The 13,889-nt window shown below is 47.8% G+C and overlaps 3 protein-coding genes across 6 annotated transcripts in view; 1 reads left to right on the forward strand and 2 right to left on the reverse strand.

The window, feature by feature from the left end:
* Positions 1-9,741, reverse strand: part of LOC133076666 (protein POLR1D-like) — a 40,546-nt gene extending 30,805 nt beyond the window's left edge. For all 3 annotated transcript variants that reach the window (XM_061171250.1, XM_061171252.1, XM_061171251.1), the window contains exon 1: positions 9,659-9,741. In XM_061171250.1, coding sequence (XP_061027233.1) covers positions 9,659-9,684 — 26 coding nt within the window. In that variant the 5' untranslated portion in view covers positions 9,685-9,741. The remainder of the gene's footprint in view (positions 1-9,658) is intronic.
* On the reverse strand, positions 8,177-9,742 carry LOC133076667 (DNA-directed RNA polymerases I and III subunit RPAC2). The gene is made up of 2 exons (XM_061171253.1): positions 9,659-9,742; positions 8,177-8,753 (listed from the first exon to the last, which is right to left on the reverse strand). The coding sequence occupies exons 1-2, from the start codon at positions 9,682-9,684 to the stop codon at positions 8,378-8,380; spliced, it is 402 nt and encodes a 133-aa protein (XP_061027236.1). The 5' UTR covers positions 9,685-9,742; the 3' UTR covers positions 8,177-8,377.
* A 1,348-nt stretch (positions 9,743-11,090) lies between these two features.
* Positions 11,091-13,889, forward strand: part of LNX2 (ligand of numb-protein X 2) — an 87,946-nt gene continuing 85,147 nt past the window's right edge. For both annotated transcript variants that reach the window (XM_061171248.1, XM_061171247.1), the window contains exon 1: positions 11,091-11,310. The gene's annotated coding sequence lies outside the window, so the exon portion shown is untranslated. The remainder of the gene's footprint in view (positions 11,311-13,889) is intronic.

Genomic DNA, 13,889 nt, shown 5'->3' on the forward strand with positions numbered 1-13,889 from the left:
AATAGGTGAATTCAGTAAGGGCTGTATTTAAAAAAATGCTTCAGGGTAAGGGTGTTGGGGGAGGGGCTATGGTTTTGAACAAGGTGGACGAGTTAGAAGAAATGACACCTTTCCTTTAGTTCCGAAATACACAACTCTTTGGTCTACCCTGGTTGCAAACTCTGTGAAGGCAGGAACCAAAGGAGATTCATCTTTGTATCCCAGGTGTACCTGGTCCATGGCAGGACTTTAGAATAACTGCTGAAAAAAAAATACATATATTCTGTATTTTTCCAAAGCAAGGCTACTTGTAATAAATGGCATAGATTTATCAGACAGCTGGCCAGGAAATGGATGTAGTATTTGGCACTGACAAAACAGCATGCCTTAGAATCAAATCCTTGGAATTCCACCTCGTGGTACCCAAAATAATAATTCTACAATGTTTGTTCCACTAGAGTTCTGTGGGGACAAGATCCCCAGGATAATCCATATCACCCTTCCATATAGTTGTTACTGCAAAATCAAAATGTCCTTTGATCACGCTTAAGTGGGAGACGTGCTGCCTTTTATTTTAGACCAATAGGAGAAAAGATAACAAATGTTGCATGGGATAGAGGTGGTAAGGGATGTCAGTATCCAAGGCTCTTGGCAATACAGAGAAGACATCAGTGAGATGGATTATAAGGTATAGCCACCTTCACTGAGGCGCTCCACGACGCTCATCACCTCAGCTATTCCTCCCACTGAAGCCACAGGACAGGCATGCTTCCTTGCCCCACTCAAGAAGCCCTTTCCTTCTTGGAGCTTATTACTGTGGTGGCTGAGTATGCAAGTGTCAGCTGATAAGTGTACAAAATAATGTCAGTGCAACTGCAGTTTTCCCTCTCTGCCGTGGCAGTCATGCTCAGACACTGACACTCAATCACGCACACACAGTCATTCATTCATTCATCAACTAAGGACTGACGAAAGCCTACTGCATGCCTGGCATGGTTTTAAGTGCTGGGGATACAAAAGCAAACAAGGACAAAGCCCTTGCCCTCTGAAAGGCTACATTCAAGTGGAGTTAGACAATAAATGGATAAATACATAATATAACGTCAGTTAACAGTGAGGACTATGGAGGAATGAAGCCAAGTCAGGGGACAGAACGCGATGGCGGTCTGGCTGTAGGCGCACGTGTTATCTTGGGTTAGGCAGTCTCTGAGGTGGTCCTAAGGATTCCCCACCTCCTGGCATTCCTGCCCTTGTGCAGCCCCCTCCCTTCACTTCTAACAGACACAGCAGGGCAGACGTGATGGACTGTCATTGCTGAGATGAGGGTATAGAGAGACTGAGCTTCCATCTTGCGTTCTCCCTCTTCCCTGGATCTCTTGCTCTGGGGGAAGCCAGAAGCCATGGCGTGAGGCCGTCCCACGTGAGCAAGCTTGGAAGCCCATCACCCCCATTCAGGCCTTGAGACAGCTGCAGCCCAGGTGACACCTTGACTGCAGCCTTGTGAGAGGTCCTGAGTCAGATTCCTCCAGCTCAGCTCCAACCAGATTCCTGACCCACAGAAACTGTGAGAAATGTTTTTTGTTTTCAGCTGCTGAGTTTTAGGACAATTTGGTATACAGGAACGGGTAACTGACACAGTGGTCAAGGATGGCCTCTGAGTAAGTACCTTGGAAAGAGACAGCCATGTGAAGATCCGGGGGAAGAGGGGCTGGGGATGTCAAGGGCAAGTGCCAAGGCCCTGAAACGGGAACAAGCTGGGCAGGTCTGAAAGAAGTGCGAAGGCCAGTGCGATGCAGAAAGAAGACACAGGCGGAGACCCCCACGGATAGAGAAGCACCCAGTCCTAGAAGGCTGCTGCTCTAGCCACCACTAACTGCCTTAAACAAGCGCCAACATGACAACAATAACAGTAAGAGCTAATGTTTGAGTACTGAAGTGTACTAGGAATCGTGCTAAGTGCTTTATTGCGTTTATTCTTCACAGTAACCCTATAAAGTAGGTATTATCATCAGCTCAGTTTTATAGATAAGGAAACTGAGGCTTGGAAAGGCTGAGTGGCTCTCCCACATTTGCAAGTTAGGAAGCAGTAAAGCAGAGATTCAAACCAGGCCCTCTGCCTTCTGAGTCCTTACACTTCACCTCTACACAGTACCGTCGAAAGAGGCCCCTAGAAAGAAAGCCTCTTTCACCCTTAAAAAAGAAAAACCAAAAACCAAAAAAAACCCCCTCCAAACCCCAAAGTGTTAAGCCAACTGGTCCAGCCCCTGTCTGATTAGCTGCTCTGGGCAGCTTGATTTTCTCTAGGAGCCCTTTTGAGAGAATTGGTTTGAGGCATTATCTACAATTGCTCTGAGGTCTGACCCAAGTCAGCATGGTAAACTTAGAAAAGCACACAGGTAGCTTTTCTTTTTGACATTTATTAAGAGCCTTACATAACAAACCTGGAAGTTACTGAGAATCAGTAGGTAAAATACCAATATATTCTATTTTATGCAATTTTATGCTTAGCTGACATAGCTTGAGCCCTGACCTCCTATCAATATTCAGATACCTGGTACCCAACCAGGTATCCATCTGCTATAGAACTTGCTTTTCCTTCCTGCTTAACCTTTGTCTTGAAGCTTGAGGAAGACTATGAATATTCCATCAGAATCTTAATCTCTTTGTGAAAAGAGGAGAAACACAATCCATTTATCTTTGATTTTTATCTATATTCAGTTACATTAGGAATGCTATTTTAAACTATCTTTTTTTTAAAAGCAATGGCTTTAGCAGACTGATAACCTTCCATACAGGGGTCCATAAATTTATACTATAGTGCTGCATTTAGCCAGAGGAAACAACAACAAAAAATAACAGAGGGCACTAAGGTTTTTGTTTTCAAGTTTTCACCTAGAAGAAATATGAATGAAACCAGCTTGTTTGACACAATTAAGGATATTAAAGTAATAACATTAATAGCTAACATTGATTGAGAGCATGCTATATGGGCCTGATACTGTCTGTCCTAAGCACTTTGACTATATTGTCTAAATTAATAGTTATAACATCCCTATATGGTTAAGTATTATTGTTATCCTAATCTTACAGATGAAGAATCTCAGGCACAAAGAGGTCAAACAGCTTGTCCAAGGTCACATAGCTAAAAAGTCTAGCGCCAAGACCAAGACTCAGGCGGTGTGATTCCGACAGCGCAAGCTCTTAACTCCTACACGATACTGCCTTGCAGTTATCAGTTATTTAGCCTGAAAAGATGTGCAGGATCCCAGGCACAACCACTTCTGCTTCTAAGAAAGATATGCTTCTTTCAAAAATACCAAAAACAAAAGTAAGATCAACTCTCCTAATACACATACATCTATTAGCCAATCCCAAACTCCTACAATATCCTATTGCCCCGCACAATAACTCAAAATTCTTTATTATAATTATTAGGTAAGTACATATACAGATTAAAGACACATGATATGAATTTAGGCACTAATAAAAACTACACGCACATACAAGGCTGAAAGTTTATTCCTTTAAAAAGGTTCATCATTTTGCTTTTTTCGTTGCTCAGTAATCTCAGTTTATCTTCTAGAAAATTCTTAGCATGTTCTCATTTTTCCTTGGTCTCTCTCTTCTCTGCTCACATGTCACCTCTTCAGAAAAGACCTCCTCAACTAATCAAACTCTCCGTGCCTTCTCAAACCCCATGATTCTTTTACTTCCTGTTTACATCACTGCCTTAATTACATTATATATTTATACACTTGTTTGTTTTCTACTTCTGCTGTTAGAAAATAGACTGCACGTGGGGCAACTTGTTCCCTGCTGTCCCCCTAGTATCTAAACCGTGCCTGCATCTAGCGTGTGCTCAGTGATTTTGCCAAACAAACGAATGAATGAATTCGATGCCCCCTTTGAGGAGAGCCACGTGGTACAGGCAGAGGGCAGCAAGGGCCGGTCAGCTCACTGCCCCATCTCCTCTCCCCACCCCCAATTTCCACATCTGTAGTCCTGGAGTCTCGACCTTGTTAAAGATGTGAATTCTCACCAGGTAGGGGAAGGTGGTAAGGGTGGACTCGTATTATCAAGGACAGGTCTAGGAGAGGAGATGGTAAATCCTGCCTTACTGGTTTTGGTTGCAAGGGAGTGGTAGGAAAACAAAGGGCTGTGAAAGGCATAGATGTGGGGTCCTGCTCGACCTCTCTCACCTGTACCCCTACAGAGAATCTGCCTCCAAGTTATTTTTTTCCAGCAGGTTTCTGGTATCCATCCTTTTACCTCCACGCCTACAACTGTGCCCCCTTACATTACACCTGGACTGTTACAAATGCTCCCTAACTCCCAGCTATCTTCCGAGGTTTCCTTCCACTCATTCATTCTGCACAAGTGTAGGACAAAAAAGTGAAACCTTTATGGCATTCCCTAGCTCGAGAATCTCGAATGGCTTCTTTACACTGGGAAAAAGGAAACCATTTATCCTGGAACACTATTTCTTTTACAAGTTTGCCTACTTCAGTACTCCATGAATTACTGGAAGGCAGGCTGCCCGATGGTTTTCTCTCTCCAGCACCCAGGACAGTGGCTGGCAGAGTGGGTGCGCGTGAAACAATCTTTGCTACAAGAGTGTCCCTTGCCAATTCCATTCTGTGTTCAGCAGATAATACCCTACACTGCACATCAGGGCACTTGGTCGTAAATGCAATCTGATACCTTTTTCATGTGTACAGCTCTTGTCTGCCCTCTCCAAAAGCAGAGGGCTTTTTAGGACAGACTCATATTCCCTTATGTCCACCATTTCTCAGGACTGTTACATTACACTACTAGGTACATATTTGCTGTATAGAGATCCAAAAATCTAGATTTGGAAGGAATTTCATTATGAAAAAAAAATACAGACCACACAGTAACTGTAGCGTATAAATTTTCAAATGGCAAAAGAAAAACCAATGTTAAGAATTTGAGCACAAAAGGGCTGGATTTGGGGTCTTTATAAGTACTTGAAAGCAGACTGGTGGATCTGGGCAAATTTCCTAGAAGCCCAGTTTGAAGGATAGTACAAAGACTGTCTCTGACTCTGAATTTTCCTAACCAGAAAAGATGACCTTTGTCTACCTATCCTATAGTCTTAATAACATGTTTAAGGGAAACGAGAAGGGTGGGGAATGGTGGGCCGTAGAATTTGGTGTGCTTTCGTATTTCCGGAAATGCAAGACACTCTTCGGTTCAGAATGACACTGATAGGACTACTTTCTATGTAGACACCTTTTCATCTCCACAGAGATTTTGTAGGCCCCTATGCATTATAACAACTAATTAGAACACTTAGATGTCGCAGCTATATGCAATTTATAAAGTTTGTAAAGTGCTTTGAAAATGGAAAGCGCTAGGCAAGTACTCAAATGATTATATATTAAAAGCCTTTAGCATATAATCATTTTATTTAATAATTGGCTCTTTAAAAGGCACAGTACTTTATAGCTGAACAGAATTTCTGAGCTTGAACCACTGATATTTAGAGTGAAATGCTGTTAGCAAATCAGATACTGATCAAGTTTTTTTCAGTTTATATAAATAAATGTATGATTCATATCTATCTCCCTCACTTTTTCATCGACCAATTCTGCCTTCCCTTAGGTTCCTACAGACTTTTTGCAAAGATTCCTCCCACACCTCAGTGACTCACGGTTATCCTGCCTGCCCTGCCCTGTTTTCTCCTTTCACACGTCTGCCTTGTCAAGGTGTTTTGTATGTTCCTGATCTGCCTTGTCAAGGTGTTCTGTATGTTCCTGAGTTTACGACTACCCTAAACGGATTCAAGACTGCATGCAACATCATCAGTGACAATAAATCCTTTTAGGAGCAATGAAGCCATGAGATGTGGCAGGTGGCCACCAGTGGGTGCATCTCCACCAGTGGGTGTACTGTTATTGATAACTTCAGTCTACTATCACCATTCCACACTGCTATGTCCACTAATTAAACTTGGCTTTCATCTCCTGACAGGTCTTGGTTCATAGGCATTAAACTTTATTTAAATAATCGTGTTTACTATTACCACAGAACTACTCATAGGCAGAATTGTAGACGAGGCAAACAAGTGTTTGATTGTTTACCACTGTGCCTTTAGGACTTCCTTACATCTTCAAGTGCTAATGTCCTCACACTGACATTGGCTTTCTCTTACTATTACCCTGGGAAAATACTCCCTGTCCCTGCCCCATAACTTTGATCTTTCCCCATCCGTTCCTGCTCCCACTTAATTTAGCCTCCAACGTCCTACAGTATATTTTCATTATTGGAAAACCCAAACTAAGCCATTCTTCTTGTACGAGTGTTAATGCTTAGCCTTTTTAGGCCCTAAACTAACGCTGCCAGCTGCCCATCGACCTCCCCGTTAATTCCAACCCATATTTTTCTGTCCTCATGTGACTCATTCATCATTCTCCCCTCTTTGAAAGTCTTGGCTTCCACAACTCGACCGTCTACAAACTTTCCCACCACGTCACTGGTTGCTCTTTTGCCCAACCTTTAAATACTGAGCTTGTCCAAGGCTTGGCTTGGGCCCTCTTCTTTATTTATTTAAGAAATTTTTTTAAATTCTTTGGCCTTGCCACAGGGCATGTGGGATCTTAGTTCCCCGATCAGGGATCCAACCCTCGTCCCCTGCAGTGGAAGTGCAGAGTCTTAACTACTGGACCACCAGGGAAAATTCCCAAGCCCTCTTCTTAATCACACTCCAGTTTCTATGGATTTACCTCATCTTTATGGCAAGAACTCACAAAGTTTATCTCCACTTAAATCTCTTTCATGGCTTCCAACTCCTGTCTACAGATTACCTCATTCAACAGGGAACTTTTGATTCCAGTCACCTTCTCTACCTCCCAATCAATCCCACCCCCACAAGCTTCCCGTGTCAGTAATTTCGCCCCATACCTCGATAGGAGTCACCCTTCTCTTTCCTCACCTTCCACATCCAATTCCTGAGGTCTACCAATTCTGTGCCAGTTTGGCTCTCAAACGTATCTCAAATCCACAATCTTTTCTCCATCACTAGCTTATGGCCCTTCCAGGCCACTTCAGCGCTTACAGTTTATCTGCTTCTACCCTGGCCTCTCTACAATCCATTCCGACACACTGTGATCAGTTACTCAGATGTCTTCCCATTGTACTTCCCAAAGTCCTTTCCACACCAAAGCTCTTCCCATGGAGTCTATCGTAGGCCCTTCTCCTCCTTGCTGGCCCTGCTATAGATATGCACATCTTCTTTCAAGACCTTTATTTCCTCAAACCACCAGTGTTCTGCTTCAGGACTTTTGCAAGTGCTATTCCCCCAGAATGCTTTTTCTTTTTGCACAGCCAGCTCCTTCTCTTCCTGTAATCTCTGGAAGATCCTCTCTGCTTCCATACCTAAATCAGATTCCCCTCTCAGAGTACTGGGGGATGGCGTGCTCAGGTTCAAAGGTTGACAGATATTTAGGGTGAATTAAGAGTCAAGTTGGGGTAGGACAGGTATGAGACACAAGGCTGAAGAGGTAAATAGGGCAGCTCTTAAGTGTGATTTACGAATACTTTAGGTTTTCCAAAAAAATCATTTTCCCCACATGCAAGTTTCCTCTTCCCTGTCCTTACTTTCTCTCAAATACTGTTCCTTTTAATGTAGCCCTGGGCTATATTGAGATACCTACCCAAGGACTGAAAATGTTATCTGGTCATCCCAGTTTTCTCCTTCAATATATTAGCATTCTGAAATTAGAGCACTGAACTGGTATCTATCCTATAAATGCTACCATAAAGATGGAGCCTGATACCACCTCACATTCTCACGTGAAACCAGAATTCTCACAATTCTTTCAAATTATTTCCCACCCTTGCCCAAGCTACCAATCATAGCAAAGGATGCAGTTGTCTCATGAATTACTGAAAACATCTAGGAAGAGGCCAAGTCCTCCCTTCACTCCCACCTTTCTTTTCTAGACTATCCACAGCCTATCTGGGGTCATGCTCTATTGCATCTCTCCCTCGCCCCCAATCACAGGTGTGCATACACATTCCTTTCAATTCCCTTGATCAGAGTCCTTGTCTAGGCCTCTGATTATCTCATGGTTTCCTCACTTTCAATGTTGGTTCAATTAAAAGAAAAAAAAAAAAAAACCACAAAAACCTAAAATAGTCAACCTCAAGGACAAAGGAACAAGAACCACTCAAATCAGTTTAAATAAAAGAGGGAATTTATTAGAAGAATACAATTTCTTGCAGGGACTCCAACAGCTGAAATGGGTTAAGAGCTAGAAGCAGGGCTTTCTGCAGGACAGATCATGTTATAATCACAAACATTTACTTCTGGGTTTTGCAAGAGCACGAACAGAATATCCTAGAGGTCAGTCCTCCCTGTACAGTGCATAAGGCACTAGAATGTGCCTTCATTTCTGCTGGCTTTTTGATCCTTATATTCCTTTATGCTGGCCTCAAACTTGTCAAGCACATGCTGGCAGACATTCATGAGCTCAGTCAGGCCTCTCTGAAAGGGCTCAACAGCTGGAAGGGCACCTCGAGTCTGTATGCGCAAATTAATTTTGCTCTCTGAAGGATGGGTTGTAGTGTAACCACAAAATTCCACTTCCGGGTTCTTCATGATCATGTAACGAAGAGAATTTCCTAGGGTATGGTCCTCCTCGTGCAATACAAATGTCACACAGTGTCTATCTGTCCCAGCTGCCTGGACCATTTCCAGGGCTGTCTTCCTCTCGCCTTCAGCCATTGGGGTCTTCAATCCAGATATTTTTCTACACACATATTTTTTATAAAAATGAGATCACACTGAATACGGTTTTGTAACTAGCTTTTTTTCATCTACTATATCACAATTGCAACACGTTATTACTCTAATGCACTCCAATGACACAGAACGATTAGCATTAGCCCTTATTATTTTCCTGCCTCCACGTATTCTACCAATCAATAATTTATTGCCTCCAATTTCTCCCTCTTCCATTTGGCCGTCCACATGGCCACAAGGGGAGTGTCCTTAAAACAAAAAAGTTGGCTAAAATTTTCTTTTGGTAGGCTCACAAGAAAGGGATAGGATTAGAATAGGGTGGGCCCTGCTAAAGGATGAAAAGGAAGTTGAAAGGCGTGGAAAAACGCAGATTATCGTAAAAATAGAAACTAAAGATCATCAACGTGCAGGGCCAACTAGGGCTTCCGTTTGCAGGAGGTAAGGAAACCAGAATGGAAAGTCTGAGAAGAGCACCAAGCAGGAGGGAGAAAGAGCACTCAGCGCACCGAGTGGATCCATTAGCGCTCGGCACAGAGGAGGGACTTGGGCCCGACCAACACACCACCCCCATCGCTCGGGGAACAGTGGCCTGGTGCACGTTAGCTATATTTACTCTTCCTGTTCCAAATGGGGGTGGGCAGTTAGGGGGCTTAACTCTGGTCTCACAACTCGTGTTCCGTCCTTGATATCGAGTGTACTGAGCGTCTCCACGCAAGCAACCCAGGTGTCCCCCCCTGCCTTCCCGATCGGGGCCCCTCTCCCCGCCCTGGCGCCCACTGCTCCCTCCTCGCCTGTCCTCCCCAGCCAGGCCCTCGCTGCCAGGCCGGGCCGCGGAGGCTAAGGCCCCGGTCGGCCGCGGGCTCCCGGTGTAGGGCGCGGCCAGCTCCTCCCGCCCCCCTCCTCGGCCGTTACCTCTCCAGCTCCTGGTCGTCTTCCATGGCGGGGGCGACTTCCGGGATCCTCAGGTGGTGCTGGCGGGCCGGAGGCGCTGTCCCATACCTCGAAGCGAGCAGGCGCCGCAGGAAGGAAGGACTGACGGGAGGAGCGCGGACGGAAGGAGGGAGGAGGAGCCGCAGCGGCGCGGCAGGGCCCGGCCACTGGGCGGGGCGTGGAGGCTCCGCCGCGGAGCCTCGCCCACGGGCCCCGTCCCCGGCGCGCGGAGGGCGGCGGCCAGGCCTGAGCCGTTCACCTGCGCTCCCGAGCGAGTCGGCCCGCAGAGCTAGCCGGGAGACTGGTGCTGTCGGGCTCCTGCCCCGCCCCGAGGCCGAGACCGGCCAGTGGGCGCCGGAGCTCAGCCCTTGGCACCTTCCCTCCCAGTGATGGCGACAGGGGCGGGGCCTTACCTGCCGCCCCCAGATCACCTTCCTTCTTGGAGCCAGGATCGGGCCTCTTTCTGACTTGCTGCTGGCCCGGTGGGGGACGGGATTAATCCCAGGAGGGACCACACCTCCCGGGGACGGGGGCGTTCATGGCACGACAGACTTACACTACAGTTGAGCAACACACTTTGAAGAATTTCACCACAGAATAGCATGGGTGTAACACAGTATTTGTCTCATCTGGGATCTTGCAGCTGCACAGCTCAACTGGGTCAAAGGACAAGCGTTTGTTTTTTATCTTTGGGGGGGAGGGGAGGAGTGAGAGTTTGGAAGGAAACTGTCCCCACTCCCCATCCTTTCTCTTCTAGGATCTTTTTCTACCCCTGGAGTACGTCCTGCCTGGCTTTGGACGTCCTTGTCCTGTTTGGCCTCTTAAGCCTCCTCACCTGCGGAACCTCTCGCTCACCTTTGTTCCCAGGTGCCCCTGCCCCCGCCTCGGCAACCTTTCACCACCCAGACTCGCTCTCCGCCCTTCTTCTCCCTTCGTACCTCTCCGCTCTCCGTCCCCTCAGGTGTTCTTCGCCAATAACCCTCTCCCCTCCTGGCGGTCCTGCTCCTCTCGCCCCCATCACCCCGGCCAGCCCCGGTCCCTACCCCCCGACCCCCGCTGTCCTCCCGCCCGACACGCCCACAGTTGTTTTCCGGCGCCACCTCTTCTCCTTACCCCACCCCCGATCCCCTAGATGTTCACCACTTCCCCCAGCTGTTCGCCTTTCCTCGCGCTGTCGGCGGTGAGCGCAAGAGGCACTTCCCGAGCGCGGGATAATCAGGAGGGGTGCGTGGACAGCCGAGGGGTGGGGGAGGGCAGGCGGCGAGGGGCGGTGCGAGCTCACTCTAACTCCTAGTGAAGGCCCCGGCCTGGCCCGCCCCCCGAGGTCTCGGATAGGCGGGGCCGCCTTCTGGCCCGCCCCCTCCCGCCCTGTGCTGTCGCCGATTGGCCCGGGTGCGTGTCGGGTTGCGCGGCCCGGCCCTGGCGTTCGCCCGCGGGAAGGCAGCAGGGGCGGTTGAGAAGTGAAGTCTTGGCCAGAGTTTGCTTCTTGCCAGGAAATCCGCGGCGGCGGCGGCGATTCCCGGCGGAGCGGAGGCCGGCCGGCCCCGCGCTCCCTCAGCGGGCCGCGGAAGTGGAGCCGACTCTGGGCTGCGGCGCCGGGAGCTGGGACGTGCCCGGGCAGGCGCGCTCCCCCGGTGAGTAACTTTGCCCTGCCCGCCTCGCTCTGCGTCAGCTCGCGGGTCCGGCCGCGCCTCAGGTGCGGGCGGCGTGGGGTGTGGGGCGGCCGGCGCCCTGGAGGCGGCCGGAGCGGCGCCGCGGCGTCTTCCGCGCTCTCCTCGCCCGGACGGGCTGCGGGGACGCGGACCGGTGTGGGGCCGCCGCGCTGGTCCGGGGAGGAGGGCGCGAGCTGCCGGCGCCGGGTGCCCGCCGCTGTTACCGTTTGGTGGTTCCGGCCACCGTCTCGCTGGTCTTTGCGTCGCTTGCTCCAATTTTAGGGAGGGGAGAGGTGGGGATGAGTTTTCTGTTTCCTGCGTGTATGTTGCCGTGAATGAGAGTGCCGCCAGCTGCCTTACCTCGGTCTTGTTCCCTGCAGAGGAGTGGGGAGAGATCATACCCTCGGTCCCAGCCTGTTGCCTGTGAATTCTCACTCTTCCCTTTAGACTGGAGAGGGTGGGAGAGAGAGTTGACATCTTCGAGGGAGTAATTTTAAAATTCGGATCTTGATTTGGAAGCAGTCGCACCCAGAGCACCATTCAGGAAAGACATCACGCGCTTTTCAGAGCTTCACGCCCTGTTTTAGACGAAGGACTTTCCACTTAAATGTAGTGTTTCTTCTGATGTTTCTGTGTACATTTAAGGTTATGAATCAGGACGTTCGTATCTGCCAGGAGCTACAGTACAGTCATGCGTGGCCTTAACTGTGTAGCTGTTTTCTTTTTTAAATCACAGAAACGAAATTGAATGAAAAGCAGCGGCGGTTCAGGAGGAGGAAACAGTTGTGAGCTCTAGTTGACTGGACCTGTCTTCACTTTAAGAATGTCACATTCTTGCAGCAGTGGTACTTATCTGTAGATTGGCCTTCGTCCCAGGACAGATTTTGATTTTTATTTATTTATTTTTTTTCTTGCTTGTACTGTGACGCAGCACTGATGAAGTTGAGCTCAGTAGGTCAATTTCATTTCCTTGGATAGATTTGATTCCCATCGCCACACCCCTTTAGAAAATGGACTTTGATCTTGTATCCTTTTTGGCCTGTCAGAGCTTTCTTGAGCCACGAATAACAAAAGTTTTGCCTTTTTTAGCTTGTCCAAGTCCCACACATGAGTTTTCCCATAGGGGTAAAATGTAGGCCAACTCGGAACCAAAGTAGAGTAACACTACTTTTTTCTTTTTAATTAATTAATTAATTTATGGCTGTGTTGGGTCTTCGTTTCTGTGCGAGGGCTTTCTCTAGTTGTGGCAAGCGGGGACCACTCTTCATCGCGGTGCGCGGGCCTCTCACTGTCGCGGCCTCTCTTGTTGCGGAGCACAGGCTCCAGACGCGCAGGCTCAGTAATTGTGGCCCACGGGCCCAGTTGCTCCGCGGCATGTGGGATCTTCCCAGACCAGGGCTCGAACCCGTGTCCCCCGCATTGGCAGGCGGATTCTTAACCACTGTGCCACCAGGGAAGCCCACACTACTTTTAATTTGTTCCACCTGTGTGTTAGCAGTCATAATTCTGTAACTTGTTCCTCTCTTTTTCTCATCAGGTTATACATTTTTCATTATTTATTCATCTAGCAAATGGGTGTCTTCTGTGTGCCGGGCATGGATGGCAGAGGTCAGCTCTTGCCCTGAACTGGCTCATGGTGTTGTTTGGAAGCTGATCCATACCTGTCTTCTACCAGTTACCTGAAAGCAATTTGAACAGGTGCTGTGGGAACTTAAAAGTGGGAGCATTTCTGCCTGGAGCTTGTTAAGGAAGGCCTCACACAGACGCTTCAAATTGCTGAGAGATTTTCATTCTAGGCAAAGGGACTAGCGTGTACGGAGTTGCTTTATGAGAGCTGCATATGGTTCCTCTGGCTGAAGGACACAGTGTCTGGGGTTGGAGTCGTGGCCAGGGCCTGGTGTATTATTCATTTCCGAGCACTTAGCACTTTGCCTTGCTTACAGTGGGCACTCAAATATTTATTGAACTGACTTGAACAGAAACATGAAGGATTTTGTATGCCGCATTAAGAAATTTGGACTTTATCCAGTCAGTGATACAGAGCTGCTAATTTTAAGCAGGAGAATGTCATGATAACATGTGCATTCCAGAAGGATAACTGCGGCAGTCTGGAGGATGGTGAGGGTCCAGATGGGAAGTAGGGAGACAGAGCAGGAGCTGTTACACTGTAGGGTTTAAGTGCTCAGCACTTTTCGATTCACGTTATCTGAGTTTGAATCTGGCTCTGTCGCTCATTATGTAACCTCTTTCTTCCTTAGGTTCTTCATTTCATAGGGTTTGGGGGATAAAACTTGAAAAACATGTATGCTACTTAGAATAGTGCTTGGCACATAGGAGGACTTGGTAGATGCTCGTTATTCTGCGTGAAGGCAGTGGAAGTAGAGATGGTGCGGCCCTTGGGAGGTGTAATTGGTTGGACTAGGTAAGTGACTGCGTATGATTAATGAGAGGGGTGATTCCTAGGTGTTCTGACTTGAGGGCGTTGGAGTATACTGGTTAAGCTGGCTGTGGAGTCAGAACAGAGGTTGAATTCCATCACTTACCCTTAGAATTACTATTCT

Source organism: Eubalaena glacialis, chromosome 16, assembly GCF_028564815.1.
Source record: "Eubalaena glacialis isolate mEubGla1 chromosome 16, mEubGla1.1.hap2.+ XY, whole genome shotgun sequence".
NCBI lineage: Eukaryota > Metazoa > Chordata > Mammalia > Artiodactyla > Balaenidae > Eubalaena > Eubalaena glacialis.

Excerpts from the sequence above, each read along its gene's own strand:
- LOC133076667 (XM_061171253.1), bottom strand. The coding sequence starts at position 9,684 with ATGGAAGACGACCAGGAGCTGGAGAG. Across the intron at positions 8,754-9,658 it reads GACGACCAGGAGCTGGAGAG|AAAAATATCTGGATTGAAGA; the intron begins GTAACGGCCGAG and ends ATATGTGTGTAG.